Below are 16967 nucleotides of genomic sequence, written 5' to 3' on the forward strand. Positions count from 1 at the left end.
CAATCGCTTGGGGTCATTGCCTTTCTTGCCGCTGGTTCTGAAAAACATTTCTTCCTCCTTTATGATAAACTCCAGTTTCCCCTTTCCCGCCGTACAACAGGATTTGGGTCTGTGAAGGACAAAAGGATCTTAAGATTTTTGACTCAGGTAGTGATATTTTCCTATCCGATGCCTTTTCTAAATCATCCAGAGCAAGACCAAATGCATAGTCTCCTTTAAAGAATTGAACAAAGTTTGTCTTTGGATACTATTCCTTACAGACGCCAAAAGCTCCTTTGAATCTCTGGAAGAAAATTTTTTTTTTTTATCTGCCTGTTCTAAATTGCGGCTCGGGATTAACTCTCCTCCTTCCGTCTATTCGTCAGAGAAGGATACGTCCGCCTCGGAGTCTGAACTATTCATTTGGGTTGTACTTCCTCTTTGTTGCTGTTGACAGTGCCATAGCGATAGATTCCATGAGAGAAGGCTGCTTTTATAATGTTCTCTTTACATCCCTGGCATAATGGCTTTTATTGGGCAGATCACAGCTTCTCCCCTCAGATGGTGCATTTGTGATTTGTAGTTTTCTCCCTCGCTTTTGGCACAGGATCCTTGTCCCCTTAACAGAAAAGAGGGGAGATGCCCTAAGTTGGGATCTGCATCCCAAAAGAGTCAAAACTTACTCATACCAGTAATACTCACTGGGCCTGGATTCGTGCTGGGCTCTGCAGATGCAGATCTTAGGGAAACCACACCCTCCATAGAACAAAGTTTCCAGTCCTATGTTAGGGTGTCTTCCATCAGGTCCTCGTAATGCAGTGAACGTGAACAAGTATAGCAGCAATCAATGGAATGAGACAACTCCTCTTCATGTTTCCAGGAATACCCAGTGTAAAGGACCTGGCATAGATGCTGCAGCTCCAGCACTCAGATTCCAAATCTCCCGCTCTGAACCGGCATTTGTTCCACACTGGAGCACAACCGGAAGTGATGTCACGTCCTTAGGACCCAGGCAGCTTCTGACACTTGCTACATGCGCTTCACAAGCTGTCATAGAGGGAAGGAAGAGAATCATGGGTGGGGAGCTTTGGGAGGACCCCAGCCTACCACAAATCAGCATTGCCCTGGAGCGCAGGAGAATGGCACGATCCTGCTCCATAAGGATGCTGGCAGACCATGAGGAGAATGGTGGAGCAATCGACCTCTGCAGCCCGGCTTAGTAAAGATAGCGAAACCCTGAAAGACTGCTCGCCGGCCACAGCACCTCACAAGAAACCTCTTCATGACCCTAGCGACAGGAAAAGTACTGAGGATAGAGGGTGGTGAGGGATTATTTAATCTCTGTTTCCTGTCCCTATTAGCATGGGAAGGCAACCTCCTGTGGTGCTGTCCTGGAGGGGATTAGAGAAAAATCTGTTACATTTTATGCTGTATTCATACATTGCATTCTTTGTGCAGAATCTGCACTACCATTCTTAACAAATATTCTTTTACAGATTAAAAAATAAATATGAACTAGCTGCAAGTTCCTTCTGTTAAGGGAAATAAATTATGAAAAATATTCAACCAGCTGTGACTTCCTAACCGGATAACACAGTAATATTTATTTATGCAAATGCAACGAATAAAACCAGCATTGCCGAAATATAACTGGCTGAACTGAATGGGCGAGAAGGTATATTGTACCAGTAAGTCAGTATACTGGGGAAAATACGCACAGGAGACTATGCATCTCCGCTACAGAAATTCACATGCTGCAACTCAGAAACCCGAATCGTTGGCGAGTTTTCGTAGCGTTGCAAAGAAGCATAGGGAGCATGGGATTTCTAAAAATCCCATCCACTGTGCTTTAAATGTAGAACACAGCGTTTTGTAGGAAGCAAAAATACGCTGTGTCCAAAATGCTATTTCTGATCGTGGGCACGCAGCCGCAAAGTTCCTTTACAGATCTAACCCCAAATCCCATGCAACTGTAGAAAAGCTGCAATTTGCTATTAAATGACTGAAAATTTTAGAATATTCTCATATGTAAGACTTATGTGAAAAAAAAAACAGAAGAGAATGGGTAAACGAGCCATCGTTTTATTGTATTGGCATACATAGTTGACCGGCACATGTAATGAATGCGTGAACACGTCTTTAGAGTTATCAATATTTCAGTTCTAATGATAAAATCAATACAAAACACAACGTACAATAAAATATTTAACAGGTCATCCCTTAAAATATGCAAGAGGGTTTCCAGTTATCTTTTGCTTCAATGGTAAAATCAGTCCAAGTATTCTAGTTTAGGCAAACAAAACTAAAGGAAATGATAGATTGTAAGTGCTTCAAGGCATAAAATATGAGTAATGTGATAAGACGCAGAAACAATCAGAACTTTTAGAGTTCTACTAACCCTTTTTGTCAGCTTAGAAAATAATGCAGAGATCATGGGGCAATTTTTTTTCTCCCCCCAAACTGAAAAATTCTAATCCGTTGCTCCATGGCCTGTGAAATAATGGAGAGCATGGACGGATTGAACTTGAACACTGAGGTACCATTATGCGGGTTGTCCAGTTAGTCATAAAGTCAATTAAAAGGAAAAAAAAACACTATGGGCCAGTTACATTACTGCATTTGTGCCTTATTTTGTGCCATATTAATCTATTTCCGTATCTGTTGAGGTCTAATTTATTAATTTATATTTTTTTGTCTGGCCTTTTTTTTTTTCCATGTCCGCTGTTTGGAGCAAAAAAGGTTAAATAACAAAAGACCATTTTTGACTTTGGGCAAAACTCAAACCACATGAGCCATTTTGAAGAATTTAAAACATCAACGAATACTACAAGACAAAAAAAAAAGAGAACATCTTAAAAGGGAACCTGTCAGCAGTTTTGGTCGATATAAGATGCGCCATCAGGCTTATACACAGCATTCTATAATGCTGTATATCTGCCCCCAACCCGACCTGGAAGAACTGAAAAATAAGTTTTATTATCCCATCTTATGATCTCCGGAAAAGGTCAAAGAGCCCCGGCACCCGTGCACTGCAGTACTTTGCTCTGCCCTCAACAGGGCAGATAAGTACGCCTGCCGGGGAGCCTGTGTGGATGATGCAGGATCTCGTCATCCACAATAAGCAGCGATCATAAGATGGGAGGCACTGGACCAAGACCAGCAACACCCATTGGACTGGTCCGCCCTGCAGGTGAGTATAATAAAACTTATACAGTTGTGGTCAAAAGTATTGACACCCCTGCAATTTTGTCAGATAATACTCAGTTTCTTCCTGAAAATGATTGCAAACACAAATTCTTTGGTATTATTTATCTTCATTTAATTTGTCTTAAATGAAAAAAACACAAAGAATTGTCCTAAAGCCAAATTGGATATAATTCCACACCAAACATAAAAAAGAGGGTGGACAAAAGTATTGGCACTGTTCGAAAAATCATGTGATGCTTCTCTAATTTGTGTAATTAACAGCACCTGTAACTTACCTGTGGCACCTAACAGGTGTTGGCAATAACTAAATCACACTTGCAGCCAGTTGACATGGATTAAAAGAACTGTCTGAGGACATGAGAAACCAAATTGTGAGGAAGCATGAGCAATCTCAAGGCTACAAGTCCATCTCCAAAGACCTGAATGTTCCTGTGTCTACCGTGCGCAGTGTCATCAAGAAGTTTAAAGCCCACGGCACTGTGGCTAACCTCCCTAGATGTGGACGGAAAAGAAAAATTGACAAGAGATTTCAACGTAAGATTGTGCGGATGTTGGATAAAGAACCTTGACTAACATCCAAACAAGTTCAAGCTGCCCTGCAGTCCGAGGGTACAACAGTGTCAACCCATACTATCCGTCGGCGTCTGAATGAAAAGGGACTGTATGGTAGGAGACCCAGGAAGACCCCACTTCTTACCCCGAGACATAAAAAAGCCAGGCAGGAGTTTGCCAAAACTTACCTGAAAAAGCCTAAAATGTTTTGGAAGAATGTTCTCTGGTCAGATGAGACAAAAGTAGAGCTTTTTGGGCAAAGGCATCAACAGAGTTTACAGGAGAAAAAAAGAGGCATTCAAAGAAAAGAACACGGTCCCTACAGTCAAACATGGCGGAGGTTCCCTGATGTTTTGGGGTTGCTTTGCTGCCTCTGGCACTGGACTGCTTGACCGTTTGCATGGCATTATGAAGTCAGAAGACTACCAACAAATTTTGCAGCATAATGTAGGGCCCAGTGTGAGAAAGCTGGGTCTTCTTCAGAGGTCATGGGTCTTCCAGCAGGACAATGACCCAAAACACACTTCAAAAAGCACTAGAAAATGGTTTGAGAGAAAGCACTGGAGACTTCTAAGGTGGCCAGCAATGAGTCCAGACCTGAATCCCATTGAACACCTGTGGAGAGATCTAAAAATGGCAGTTTGGAGAAGGCACCCTTCAAATATCAGGGACCTGGAGCAGTTTACCAAAGAAGAATGGTCTAAAATTCCAGCAGAGCATTGTAAGAAACTCATTGATGGTTACCGGAAGCGGTTGGTCACAGTTATTTTGGCTAAAGGTTGTGCAACCAAGTATTAGGCTGAGGATGCCAATACTTTTGTCTGGCCCATTTTTGGAGTTTTGTGTGAAATGATCAATGTTTTGCTTTTTGCTTCATTCTCTTTTGTGTTTTTTCATTTAAAACAAGTTAAATGAAGATAATACCAAAGAATTTGTGTTTGCAATCATTTTCAGGAAGAAACTGAGTATTATCTGACAGAATTGCAGGGGTGTCAATACTTTTGGCCACAACTGTATGTCATTTCTTCCAGGTCGGGTTGGGGGTTTATATACAGCATTATAGAATGCTGTAGATAAGCCCTGAAAGGTGATGGCCGCATCTTATATCGGCCAAAACTGCCGACAGGTTCCCTTTAAAAAACATCCTCAAAATGATGAATCGGACGGACCCAGTGTGCTTCCACTTTCTTTTCTATTCTTTGCATTACTTCAGAGCAGAGATCGGGGACTGTGGCATCATGCACGGCACAGTTACATATAATAAATCTACGATCTGTGCTTTGATAAAAAGCCAATGATGTCACAGATCAGTCTTGGAAAATAACATCTTATATTGCCATGTATGGCTCTTCATTCACACCACCCATTGTCATCAAAAGACAAACTATACGGTCTCAATCTATAGCGAAACATTCAGAAGTCCTTCACTGTAACAAACACTTCCATGAACAATCCTTCAAGCCTTTCTACCATGTGGTTTAATATAATGGTATATGTGGTATTAGCATTTATAGCACTATATCTTTATATATACACACACACCCCAAGAGCATTTGTTGGAAATTATATCGGAGTCCACCCACAAACATTGTTTTTCCAGCATTTAAAACAAGCCGTACATTTAAGGGTCTTGTGACTTATTTTGTAACATTTAAAATATGAGACCTTTGAAGAAGTCTAGGGGGAAATTGGCCAACGGAGAACACGCTGCACTTTGAACAAACGCTGGAAATAAAAAAAACTATTGTAGACTTTAAAAGTAACATGTGACTGATAAAATGCTGTGTGAATCCACCGGAAACCCCTCTAAAGTACAAGTGCCAGCGAAGACATCCTAGACAAAACATTCTGACACATAGCAAGACGGTAAGAGACGTGGCACAGCCACAGGTTTGCGCTGGAATCTTCCAACAAGCGCCAGGCACCATATACAACATCACAATGGTTTTGCAGGTCTGACTATAAAATTCATCTTTAAAACCTAGAACTGATCAAAACCTCACTTGCATCTCTGTTTGGATGCATTTAGTTGTCCGTGCAAATCGGTCCAAGATGGGACAGTAATGCAAAGCAGTGGCTGCTGCTCTCCAGACCAGAGCGGTACAACTTCACAGAGATACATCAAGCCGTCATCCTCGAGTTCTGAGCGCCACAGCCAGTCCGGGCATTGCGGTCCAATCTCAGATCGATTTGAAAAGACGTCTAAATGCACCAATAGGGTGAAATCTACTATCAGTACCGCTATGGAGGACGATTATTGTGAACTGTAAAAGGAAATGATGGTTCATGTAACAACTGCCCCACATATAGTAGTACTTACTTTTTTTCTACACAAGCATATCTAACCTCTGCAGACAGCCACAACATTCTGGCCGCTGCTTCTTCCTTACCTGGGGAAAGAAGCAAGGACTGCTTGCGATTTGCTTGTGTCGATGAACTATAGGTCTATGTTCTCAAGATGAGAATTATGAGTATTTGGTTTCTGAAGCTGCAGTCTTTTCCTGTATTTCTGCACCAGCTAAGTTAATGTACTTGCTTATTTTCATGACATTTTTACATGGGTGTTTATAGCCTTTTTTCTGCTGTGGTTCTTGCCTTCTTTTTAGTATATGTTTTCAATATACCTGCCTTGTTTTGGAGTATTCCTGTTACTTAACTTTGCTAAATCTTTACCGATAAAGTCATGTGCGGATTACAATTAAAAAAAAAGCGTTTTTTATCTGTGGATTTCTTCATCTCATTCAAGTCTGTTGGAAAAATCCATAAATAAAAATCAGATGTACCGCAGGTGAGCTTCACATGCTGCAGACGTGAATAACGTACCTAAGGTCGGTGTCCACAGAGTAAAAAGTAAAAGCACACTGGGCATGAGATTACTATAAATGCCATCTGGAACGAGAGTACACTGCAGTTTGTGTGCATAAAGATCTGCACCAAATACTCATAGCCATAGAGGGAATGTGCATACAATTTTTTTTTTTGTACTTATAGAAAAAAAAAAAAAAAAAACAGATGCATTTTCTAGTGGAGACCACTTCAGGAACCGCTCCCTTCTTGAGGAGTTTTTCCGTTTCCTGATGTGTTTTTTGGCACAATTTTACGATATCATGATAAAATTCCTGCCTTTTTAGCACAATTTTGCAAAATCATGTAAAAAAATTAAAAAAAGTGTGAACACATCTTGTGAACCTAAAGGCCTGTAGAATAATACTGAGGTCTAGCATTGAAAATGTAACAGACAGAATGCAGATGAGATCAGTAAGAAAATGGATACTCCTGAAACACCACATGTAATCCGGGTGCAGGCGCTGTGTGTGTTACCACACTAGGCAGCATGGAAAACGGGGAACGACAATACTCCTAAAATCGGGCACAAGGTCTATTTAGGCATTTCATAAACCTTCTGTTTACCGCTATATACTATACTTCAAAAACCTAAAGAGGAGAAAGTTACTAGCGGTTCCCTAGAAAGTCATTTTTCTACATCCATAATCTCCTGAGGATGCAGACAATCAGATTGGCACATAAACACTGGACTAGGGAACAATCTAGAGGGGGGAAACCTAAATAAAAAGCAGGATGGCCAGATACTGTACATGAAAATGAAGCCTAACATGTCGCATGTTTTGTATGTCTTATCTCAAGTCGACTTGAATTTCCCAAATGAAAGGGGGTTACAGAACACTTATACCCATTTAACACCAGTCAGATTTTTGCTACTGGGAATCTTAAAAAAACTCAAATTTGGGAATCAACTATACAAATGAAAGGATGCATCAGATTTCCAGTAAAAAAAAAAAAAAAAAAAAAGGTCTGCGCTGCCTCAAAGGGGGAAGATATTCTCTATAGAGCCTTACAGTTCTGTAAATCACTGGTGACTAAGAACTTTCCATTGTGTCCTTCTACGACGGATGACAAGGGCAGGTCCCTCCATTATCAAACATAAAGTGCCTTTAGAAGTAAATGCAACAGTCCACACAGCCCATAACGCCTGGAACAGAGTACAGTATAACTTCACAAACTATAGTACCAAAACTTTATAAATATCACTAGCATTCATCATTATCATTACTTAATCACTATGTTCTACAATTCCGTATGGCAAGAGTTAGTGTTACACCAGATCGGCGGCAGTTCAAAGGCTTCCTCGTGGGAATGATGCGTGGTAGGTCCACTGTAAATACTGACAGCCCTGGTTACAAGCAGCCATTTGTAAAGCAGAAGAGTCGCCAAGCTGCTTTGTCATGAGGTTGAAGATTCGACGAGGCTCTTCATTTTCCCTGTTGATTTGAGCATGTGAGGTCCAAACTAAGGAGGATAAAAAAACAGATAAATGGTAAGAGTGCATAAGAAATCCATACATGTGCTGACAATGATAAGGGTGGTGCCGTTGTCACAAAAATGGTCTTTATGCACCATATTTATCATGTCTTGACACTTTCTTTTCTGTCAATGCAAAATGCCTTCACCAAAGAGAGGTGTGACAAAGGGAATCTGTCACCTAATTTTTCCGATAGGAGATGCGGCCACCGCCATCAGGGGCTTATTTACAGCATTCTGTAATGCTGTAGATAAGCCCCCGATGTAACATGAAAGAAAAACGAGTTAGATCATACTCACCTCGGGGTCCGGTGCCTCCCATCTTCTAGCGATGACGTCCTCCTTCTTACTTCTGCCGCGGCTCCTGCGCAGGCGTACTATATCTGCCCTGTTGAGGGCAGAGCAGAATACTGCATTGTGTACGCGCTAGGAAAGGTCAGAGAGGTCCAGCGCCTGCGCACTGCAGTACTCTGCTCTGCCCTCAACAGGGCAGATATAGCATGCCTGCGCAGGAGCCGCGGCAGAAGGGAGGAGGATGTCATCGATAGAAGATGGGAGGCGCTGTACCAGACCGCGACACTCAACAGACCGGACCCTAGTGAGTATAATCTAACTTGTTTTTCTTCTCTTTCGGGTTACATCGGGGGCTTATCTACAGCATTACAGAATACTGTAGATAAGTTCCTGATGGCGGTGGCCGCAGCTCATAGGCCGAAAAAGAGGTGATAGATTCCCTTTAATGAAAATGGGGCATGGCATAACATGCAACACTTAGCCGAAAAATACAGGATTATGGCGCATATTTCTGGCACAAAGTAAGTCAATGGTGTAAACTTAGTCTAAATAGTCTAAAAATGCACCAGATTTATCGAACAGTAGGAACCATTGTGGTTATCTGGTGCATTTGAAGACTTTCTAGTTTATCTGTGCACAGTCTAAAAATCAAAATGTTTCTAACCTGTGTAGCCACCATTGAAGAAAACCTGATTGGCCAAACTGTGAAGGCTGTAGCCGATCAGCTGCTGCTGATTGGCTGTGGCAGTCAAGTGATGCCCCTTACAGAGGTTGATGCAGTAGTGAGTGCAAAGTAGCGGCATCAGACAGGTAGGAGAGTATTGGATTTTTTTTTTTCTCATTACCCTACCCTGGGCGTATTAATGATAACTTACAAAGTAGGGGAATTCCTTTAGCTTAAAGCTCATTAATGATCAAGCTGATGGTTATATGCTCCTCACATACCGGTGGCGTTTCTGTAACTTTAACCTTTTTGTGTTCCACTTCAGGTAGACTTTTTTTGTCCGATTCTCCATGACTGTCACTTCTGTATCTGTAAGCAAACTTCTTTTTTAAAGCTTCAGCAATAAGAGTGGCAGGATCAGCCGGGTCACTGGGTTTAGGATCCTCAGTCCTGTAAGAAAATAAAATACCTAGATTTCTAGTGGAGGATACGAACGCAAAAGCAATCAAAGAAAGCTATAAACAATACGTGGCTGTCAGCCTCACTCCTACCATGGCAAGCACAGCTAGTAATGAGGGGAAAAGGTCAACAGGTCAGGGTCCTCTTTATTAGGGAAAGCTGCTAGTGGCTCGAATTTGACGATCAAAGGCATCCATTGAAAATAATACATGGACTAAAGGGGGTTTTATTACCATAGGCTAAATATAGGCAAAGATGATAAAATCAGGGTGGGTAAGGCTGATGGGTAAGGCCGGGTTCACATAGCGTTAACCAGCTCTATCAACGAATAGCGTTGACGTTATGCTATACAGCGCTAGCAGTGACGGAGCCTCAGACGCTGCAGCCCGCGTCAGAGGTTCCGTCAGTGCTTAACGGCACATTGCGAACGTGTGCCGCTTTACGGCATACGTCGCGATTTGCTAGTTAATGGGAGGCTATGGCAGCGTTAATGGACTGCGTTACACCGCGTTATAAATAATAATAATCTTTATTTTTATATAGCGCTAACATATTCCGCAGCGCTTTACAGTTTCACACATTATCCTCACTGTCCCCGATGGGGCTCACAATCTAAATTCTTTAGAACGTGGGAGGAAACCCACGCAAACACGGGGAGAACATACAAACTCCTTGCAGATGTTGTCCTTCGTGGTATTCGAACCCAGGACTCCAGCGCTGCAAGGCTGCAGCGCTAACCACTGAGCCACCATGCTGGCCCATATTTCTTTATTTTTTTTTAAATATAGCGCTAACATATTCCGCAGCGCTTTACAGTTTGCGCACATTATCATCACTGCCCCCAATGGGGCTAACCACTGAGCCACCGTGCCGCCTGCGTTATACCGCAGTCCGTTAAACGGACTGTCATAGCGCAGTATGAACCCAGCCTAACAGATTTTATTTTTACCTAGATATCCAAATATCTCATCCATATCTATGCAACCACTGTATGGAGGAGATTTCTATCTCTTCCTATTGTATTTTATCTTTCATTGCTTCTTGAAGTGTCCTACCGCATTTGCTCGTTTACATATGTTTATTTGCTAGCTGTGAGTGCCTTTATCATGTACTTTAATCACTGAGAATCATTGCTGGATATTCTATGAATTGTGTTATTCTCCTATGCACTATAACTTTGCACTTTATCTTTCTTTGACATCATGTGCTGCTAGTAAACTCTATACTGTATGTTTATTTTTGGGTTGGATTTATTTTCTCTCCATTTGCACTGTATATGTAGTTCACCCTCTGGTTGCTAAAACTAAATTAGTCTTATTGCACACGTACTTTACTGCATCAATAGAGCCTGCTACCATATAACATGGTCATTTATTTATTTGCCCACTAGATGGCCTTATTACATTATGGTGACCATGTTCTGTGATTTCTTGCCATTATTCAGATTTTCCTGTATTTTACACCATGTACGGCACTTATTGTGACTGTGTTGGCCTGGTGTACTCTGCTCTGTGTCCCCCCCCCCCTTTATTAATATTTTATTGTTGTTTTTATTACGTGGATAATAAAGATTTCTATATTTTATCATTTGTGGTGTATTCTCTTCCCGTTTTTTGGGTATATGTCCTTTTGGAAGTATTCCCTTTAATTATTGGTTGTATACGGGCACTGACTATGTCAATGATATTCTATCTGCACAGAACCATCCATTACTGATCGTTCTGTGCTTGGAGGAAATGCGGTCGGCCTCTCTAAACAAGTTATTTAACCCCTTCATGACCAAGCCTATTTTGACCTTAATGACATGGCCATTTTTTGCAATTCTGATCAGTGTCCCTTTATGAGGTAATAACTCTAGAACGCTTCAACGGATCGTAGTGATTCTGAGACTGTTTTTTTGTGACATATTGGGCTTCATGATAGTGGTAAAATTTAGGTCGATAATTTTTGCGTTTATTTGTGGGAAAAAAACGCAAATTTAGCGAAAATTTTGAAAATTTTGCAGTTTTCAAATTTTTATTCTGTTAAACCAGAGAGTTAAGTGACACAAAATAGTTAATAAATAACATTTCCCACGTGTCTACTTTACATCAGCAGAATTTTTACAACAAAATTTTTTTTTTTGTTAGGAAGTTATAAGGGTTAAAAGTTGACCTGCGATTTCTCATTTTTACAACAAAATTTACAAAACCATTTTTTAGGGACCACCTCACATTTGAAGTCACTTTGAGGGGTCTATATGGCTGAAAATACCCAAAAGTGACACCATTCTAAAAACTGCACCCCTCAAGCTACTCAAAACCACATTCAAGAAGTTTATTAACCCTTCAGGTGTTTCACAGCAGCAGAAGCAACATGGAAGGAAAAAATGAACATTTAACTTTTGTCACAAAAATGATCTTTTAGCAACAATTTTTTTATTTTCCCAAGGGTAAAAGGAGAAAGTGGACCCCAAAAGTTCTTGTCCAATTTGTCCTGAGTACGCTGAAACCCCATATATGGGGGGGGAACCACTGTTTAGGCGCACGGCAGGGCTCAGAAGGGAAGGAGCGCCATTTGACTTTTTGAATAGAAAATAGGCTCCAATCGTTAGCGGACACCATGTCGTGTTTGGAGAGCCCCTGTGTGCCTAAACTTTACAGCTCCCCCACAAATGACCCCATTTTGGAAACTAGACCTAGGAGCTAATCTAGATGTGTGGAGAGCTCTTTGAACCCCCAAGTGCTTCACAGAAGTTTATAACGCAGAGCCGTGAAAAAAAAACAAAAACATTTTTTTCCCCACAAATATAATTTTTTAGCCCCCAATTTTTTATTTTCCCAAGGGTAATAGGAGACATTAGACCCCCAAAGTTGTTGCGGAATTTTTCCTGAGTACGCTGATACCCCATATGTTGGGGTAAACCACTGTTTGGATACATGTCGGGGCTCGGGAGGGAGCACTGTTGGACTTTTTGGACGCAAAATTGGCTGGAATCAATGGTGGCGCCATGTCGCGTTTGGAGACCCCCTGGTGTGCCTAAATAGTGGAAACCCTCTCAATTCTAACTCCAACCCTAATCCCAATACACCCCTAATCACAACCCTAACCCCAACACACCCCTAACCCCAACACACCCTTAACCCTAATCCCAACACACCCCTAACCCCAAGCCTAACCCTAATCCCAACCCACCCCTAACTTTAACCCTAATTCCAACCCTAACCCTAATTGCAACCCTAACCCTAATTGCAACCCTAACCCTAATTCTAACCCTAACGGAAAAATACAAATAAATATATTTTCTTTATTTTATTATGTGTCCCTACCTATGAGGGTGATTTACTTTTTTTATTTTGATCACTGTGATAGTTTGTCACCGTGATCAAAATGTACCTGTAAAATGAATAAATGAATCCGCCAGCTGGCAGATTCACGGGCGCACTGCGCATGCGCCTGCCCTTTTGTAAGATGGCGGCGCCCATGGAAAGAAGATAGCGGGACACCGGGAGGTACCGGGACTCAGGAGGTACCGGGGGAGGCTATAGGGGAAGATCGGAAGGCAAGGGGAAGCGGAGGGGGAACAAATACTGACGGCGGCAGCCGATGTCGGGGGGTCAGATCACGGTCTCCAGCCATGCCCCATGCTATTGCAGCAACGGCCATGGCTGGATTGTAATATTTCACCAAATATCATTGGTGAAATATTACTATCGCTCTGACTGGCTATTTCACTTTCAACAGCCAATCAGAGCGATTGTAGCCACGGGGGGGGGGGCTAAGCCACCCCCCCTGTGGTGAAATACAAAGCCCCCTGTACGTGCGGGTCAGGTGAACTTTCCATGACCCTGGTCACCTGACCCGCAGGAGGGCAATTAATTCATGACGCCACATAGGCGTCACTGGTCGTATTGGCAAAGCTTTTCATGACGCCTATGTGGCGTCATTGGTCGGGAAGGGGTTAAAGACGGCCAATTGTAAAACTAGCAGCTGATCGCTGCTGCTGTATATCCGCCCTTAAAGTTAATGGAACATAGAATATATTTATATTATTTACATTTAAAAACGTAAAGTTAATAAATGGAATCTACAAAATCAATCAGTTAACAAAAAAGTTGTGCAGACAAAAAAGTAGATCTATTTTTTCAACACTGAACTCTATGGAAAACTGATCAGTTAATTAGCCATCAATGTTTCTTTCATTTTAAAAAGGATCTAGAGTTTGCTTATTGGATCAGTTTCAAATGGAACAAAACGGATGGCTATCAGATCCGGTGTCCAGATATTTCAATGTTAAAAAAACAAAAAACAGATCCAGCTGAAATGTTTGATTTTTTCTGGACATTTGTTAACGGCTGCTGGATCTGATTTAACCCCTTAGCGACAGAGCCAGTTTGCAGCTTAATGACCAGGCCAATTTTTACAATTCTGACCACTGTCCCTTTATGAGGTTATAACTCTGGAACGCTTTAATGGATCCCGCTGATTCTACAACTGTTTTTTCGTGACATATTGTACTTCATATTAGTGGTAAAATTTCTTCGATAAGTCTTGTGTTTATTTATGAAAAAAATGGAAATATGGCGAAAATTTTGAAAATTTTGCAATTTTAAAACTTTAAATTTTTATGCCCTCAAATCAGAGAGATGTGTCACACAAATTTCTTAATAAATAACATTTCCCACATGTCTACTTTACATCAGCACAATTTTGGAAGCAAAATTTTTTTTTGTTAGGAAGTTATAAGGGTTAAAAGTTGACCAGCGATTTCTCATTTTTACAACAAAATTTACAAAACCATTTTTTTTTAGGGACCACATCATATTTAAAGTCATTTTGAGGGGTGTACATGACAGAAAATACCCAAAAGTGGCACCATTCTAAACACTAGACCCCTCAAGGTGCTCAAAACCACATTCAAGAAGTTTATTAACCCTTTAAGTGCTTCACAGGAACTAAAGCAATGTGGAAGGAAAAAATTAATATTTAACTTTTTTTTTTGCAAAAAATTTACTTCAGAACCAATTTTTTTTATTTTCACAAGTGTTAAAAGAGAAAATCAACCACAAAATTTGTTGTACAATTTCTCCTGAATACGCCGATACCCTATATGTGGGGGTAAACCACTATTTCAGCACACGGCAGAGCTCGCAAGGGATGGAGCGCCGTTTGACTTTTTCAACGCAGAATTGGCTGGAATTGAGATCGGATGCCATGTTGCGTTCGGAGAGCCCTTAATGTGCCTAAACAGTGGAAACCCCCAACAAGTGACCCCATTTTGGAAACTAGACCCATTAAGGAACTTATCTAGATGTGTGGTGAGCACTTTGAACCCCCAAGGGCTTCACAGAAGTTTATAACGTAGAGCCGTGAAAATAAGAAATCTATTTTTTTCCACAAAGATGATCTTTTCGCCCCCAAATTTTTATTTTTTACAAGGGTAACAGGAGAAATCATACCCGCACAGTTGTTATGCGATTTGTCCTGAGTACGCCGATACCCCATATGTGGGGGGGAACCACGGTTTGGGCGCATGGGAGAGCTCGGAAGGGAAGGAGTGCCATTTTGGAATGCAGACTTTGATGGAATGGTCTGCGGACATCATGTTGCGCTTGCAGAGCCCCTGATGGGCCTAAACAGTGGAAACCCCCCACAAGTGACCCCATTTTGGAAACTAGACCCATTAAGGAACTTATCTAGATGTGTGGTGAGCACTTTGAACCTTCAAGTGCTTCACAGAAGTTTATAACGTAGAGCCGTGAAAATAAAAAATCCATTTTTTTTCCACAAAAATGATCTTTTCGCCCCCAAATTTTTATTTTTACAAGGGTAACAGGAGAAATCATACCCGCACAGTTGATATGCGATTTGTCCTGAGTACGCCGATACCCCATATGTGGGGGGGAACCACTGTTTGGGCGCATGGGAGAGCTCGGAAGGGAAGGAGTGCCATTTTGGAATGCAGACTTTGATGGAATGGTCTGCGGGCATCATGTTGCGCTTGCAGAGCCCCTGATGGGCCTAAACAGTGGAAACCCCCCACAAGTGACCCCATTTTGGAAATTAGACCCCCTAATGAACTTATCTAGATGTGTGGTGAGCACTTTGAACCCCCAAGCGCTTCACAAAAGTTTATAAACGCAGAGCCGTGAAAATAAAAAGTCTTTTTTTATTTCCACAAAAGTGATTTTTTAGACCCCAATTTTTAGACCCCCAAAGTTGGCAAATAGTGGAAACCCCTCAATTCTTGCTCCAACCCTAACCCCAACACACCCCTAACCCTAATCCCAACCCTAACCCCAACCCTAATCCCTAATCCTAATTCTAACCCTAATTCTAGTTCGCCCTAACCCTAATTCTAACCCAAGTCGTGACCCGAGCCCTAACCCTAGCCCTAGCACAACCCTAACCCTAGCCCTAACCCTAGCCCAACCCTAACCCTAGCCCAACCCTAACCCTAACCCTAGCCCTAGCCCAACCCTAACCCTAATGGAAAACTGAAAAAAAAAAATATTTTCTTTATTTCATTATATTGGCCTATATAAGGGAGTGATAAACGGGGGGTTATGTACTATTTTTTTTTATTTTGATCACTATGATCGTTTATCATAGTGATCAAAATAATGAATGGAATCTGCCAGCCGGAGCCGGCAGATTCCCGGCGGGCGCACTGCGCATGCGCCCGCCATTTTCAAGATGGCGGCGCCCATCGGAGGATGCCGGCGGGACGTGGGACCACCGGGAGGGGACGGAGGGCCACGGAGAGGTACCGGGGGGGGGATCGGGGACCCTATTTCTCTCTCCTCTGATGTGCGATCACATCAGAGGAGAGAGAAATTAAATGTAAAATCGCGGCTTTTTTTTTTCTCTTGCGGTCGCCGTTAAAGGGTTAATAACGGCGATCGCAAAAGCGACCGATTCATGTTCTCTGGGGTCTCGGCTACCCCTGGCAGCCGAGACCCCGGAGAAAATCCGACACTGGGGGGCGCTATTCACTTAAATCACAGCGCCGTGAATTAACGGCGCTGTGGTTTTAGTACCCTTAATTACCGCCGTTAAAAGGCGTATCGGCGGTCGTTAAGGGGTTAACTGATGATTACGGGACATGTGAACACAGCCTAAAGAAACGCATAGTGAGAACACAGCACAGCACCACTCCACATGGAGACCAAGGAACTGAATCTCTCTATACACACACAGATGAGTAACATAATTGTACCAGGCTCTCGCCTTCCCACATGTAATATGGCAGGTCCTACTGCTGTGTATGCACATCAGAACAGGAATGGCTACAAAAGTCAAAGTGTGTAATAAGCAGGATGAGTCCTCAGCGGCAGTGGAGATAGTGGCCACTTGTCCCATGGACTACGCAGGACATCTTTTTTGTCAGCTTTTTTCCTTCCCGCTGCTCCTCTGAATACTGTTTCTTTGTGAATCCACCATACAGACCCAGAGATATGGGCCTTTTTATTTAGTATTAATCATTTTTTACAAGGGGGTGTTGCGCAGAGAC

At 42.0% G+C, this 16967-nt stretch overlaps 1 protein-coding gene across 1 annotated transcript in view; it reads right to left on the reverse strand.

The window, feature by feature from the left end:
- Positions 1–2045: 2045 nt before the first annotated feature.
- The window catches only part of MTFR1 (mitochondrial fission regulator 1), a 42327-nt gene continuing 27405 nt past the window's right edge, over positions 2046–16967 (reverse strand). The window contains exons 8-9 of the mRNA XM_073583919.1: positions 9298–9466; positions 2046–8046 (exon numbers count right to left, since the gene is read on the reverse strand). Coding sequence (XP_073440020.1) covers positions 7981–8046; positions 9298–9466 — 235 coding nt within the window. The 3' untranslated portion in view covers positions 2046–7980. The remainder of the gene's footprint in view (positions 8047–9297; positions 9467–16967) is intronic.

The sequence above is a fragment of the Dendrobates tinctorius genome, unplaced genomic scaffold (assembly GCF_039654945.1).
Source record: "Dendrobates tinctorius isolate UK_male_01 unplaced genomic scaffold, ASM3965494v1 ptg000082l, whole genome shotgun sequence".
Taxonomy (NCBI): Eukaryota; Metazoa; Chordata; class Amphibia; order Anura; family Dendrobatidae; genus Dendrobates; species Dendrobates tinctorius.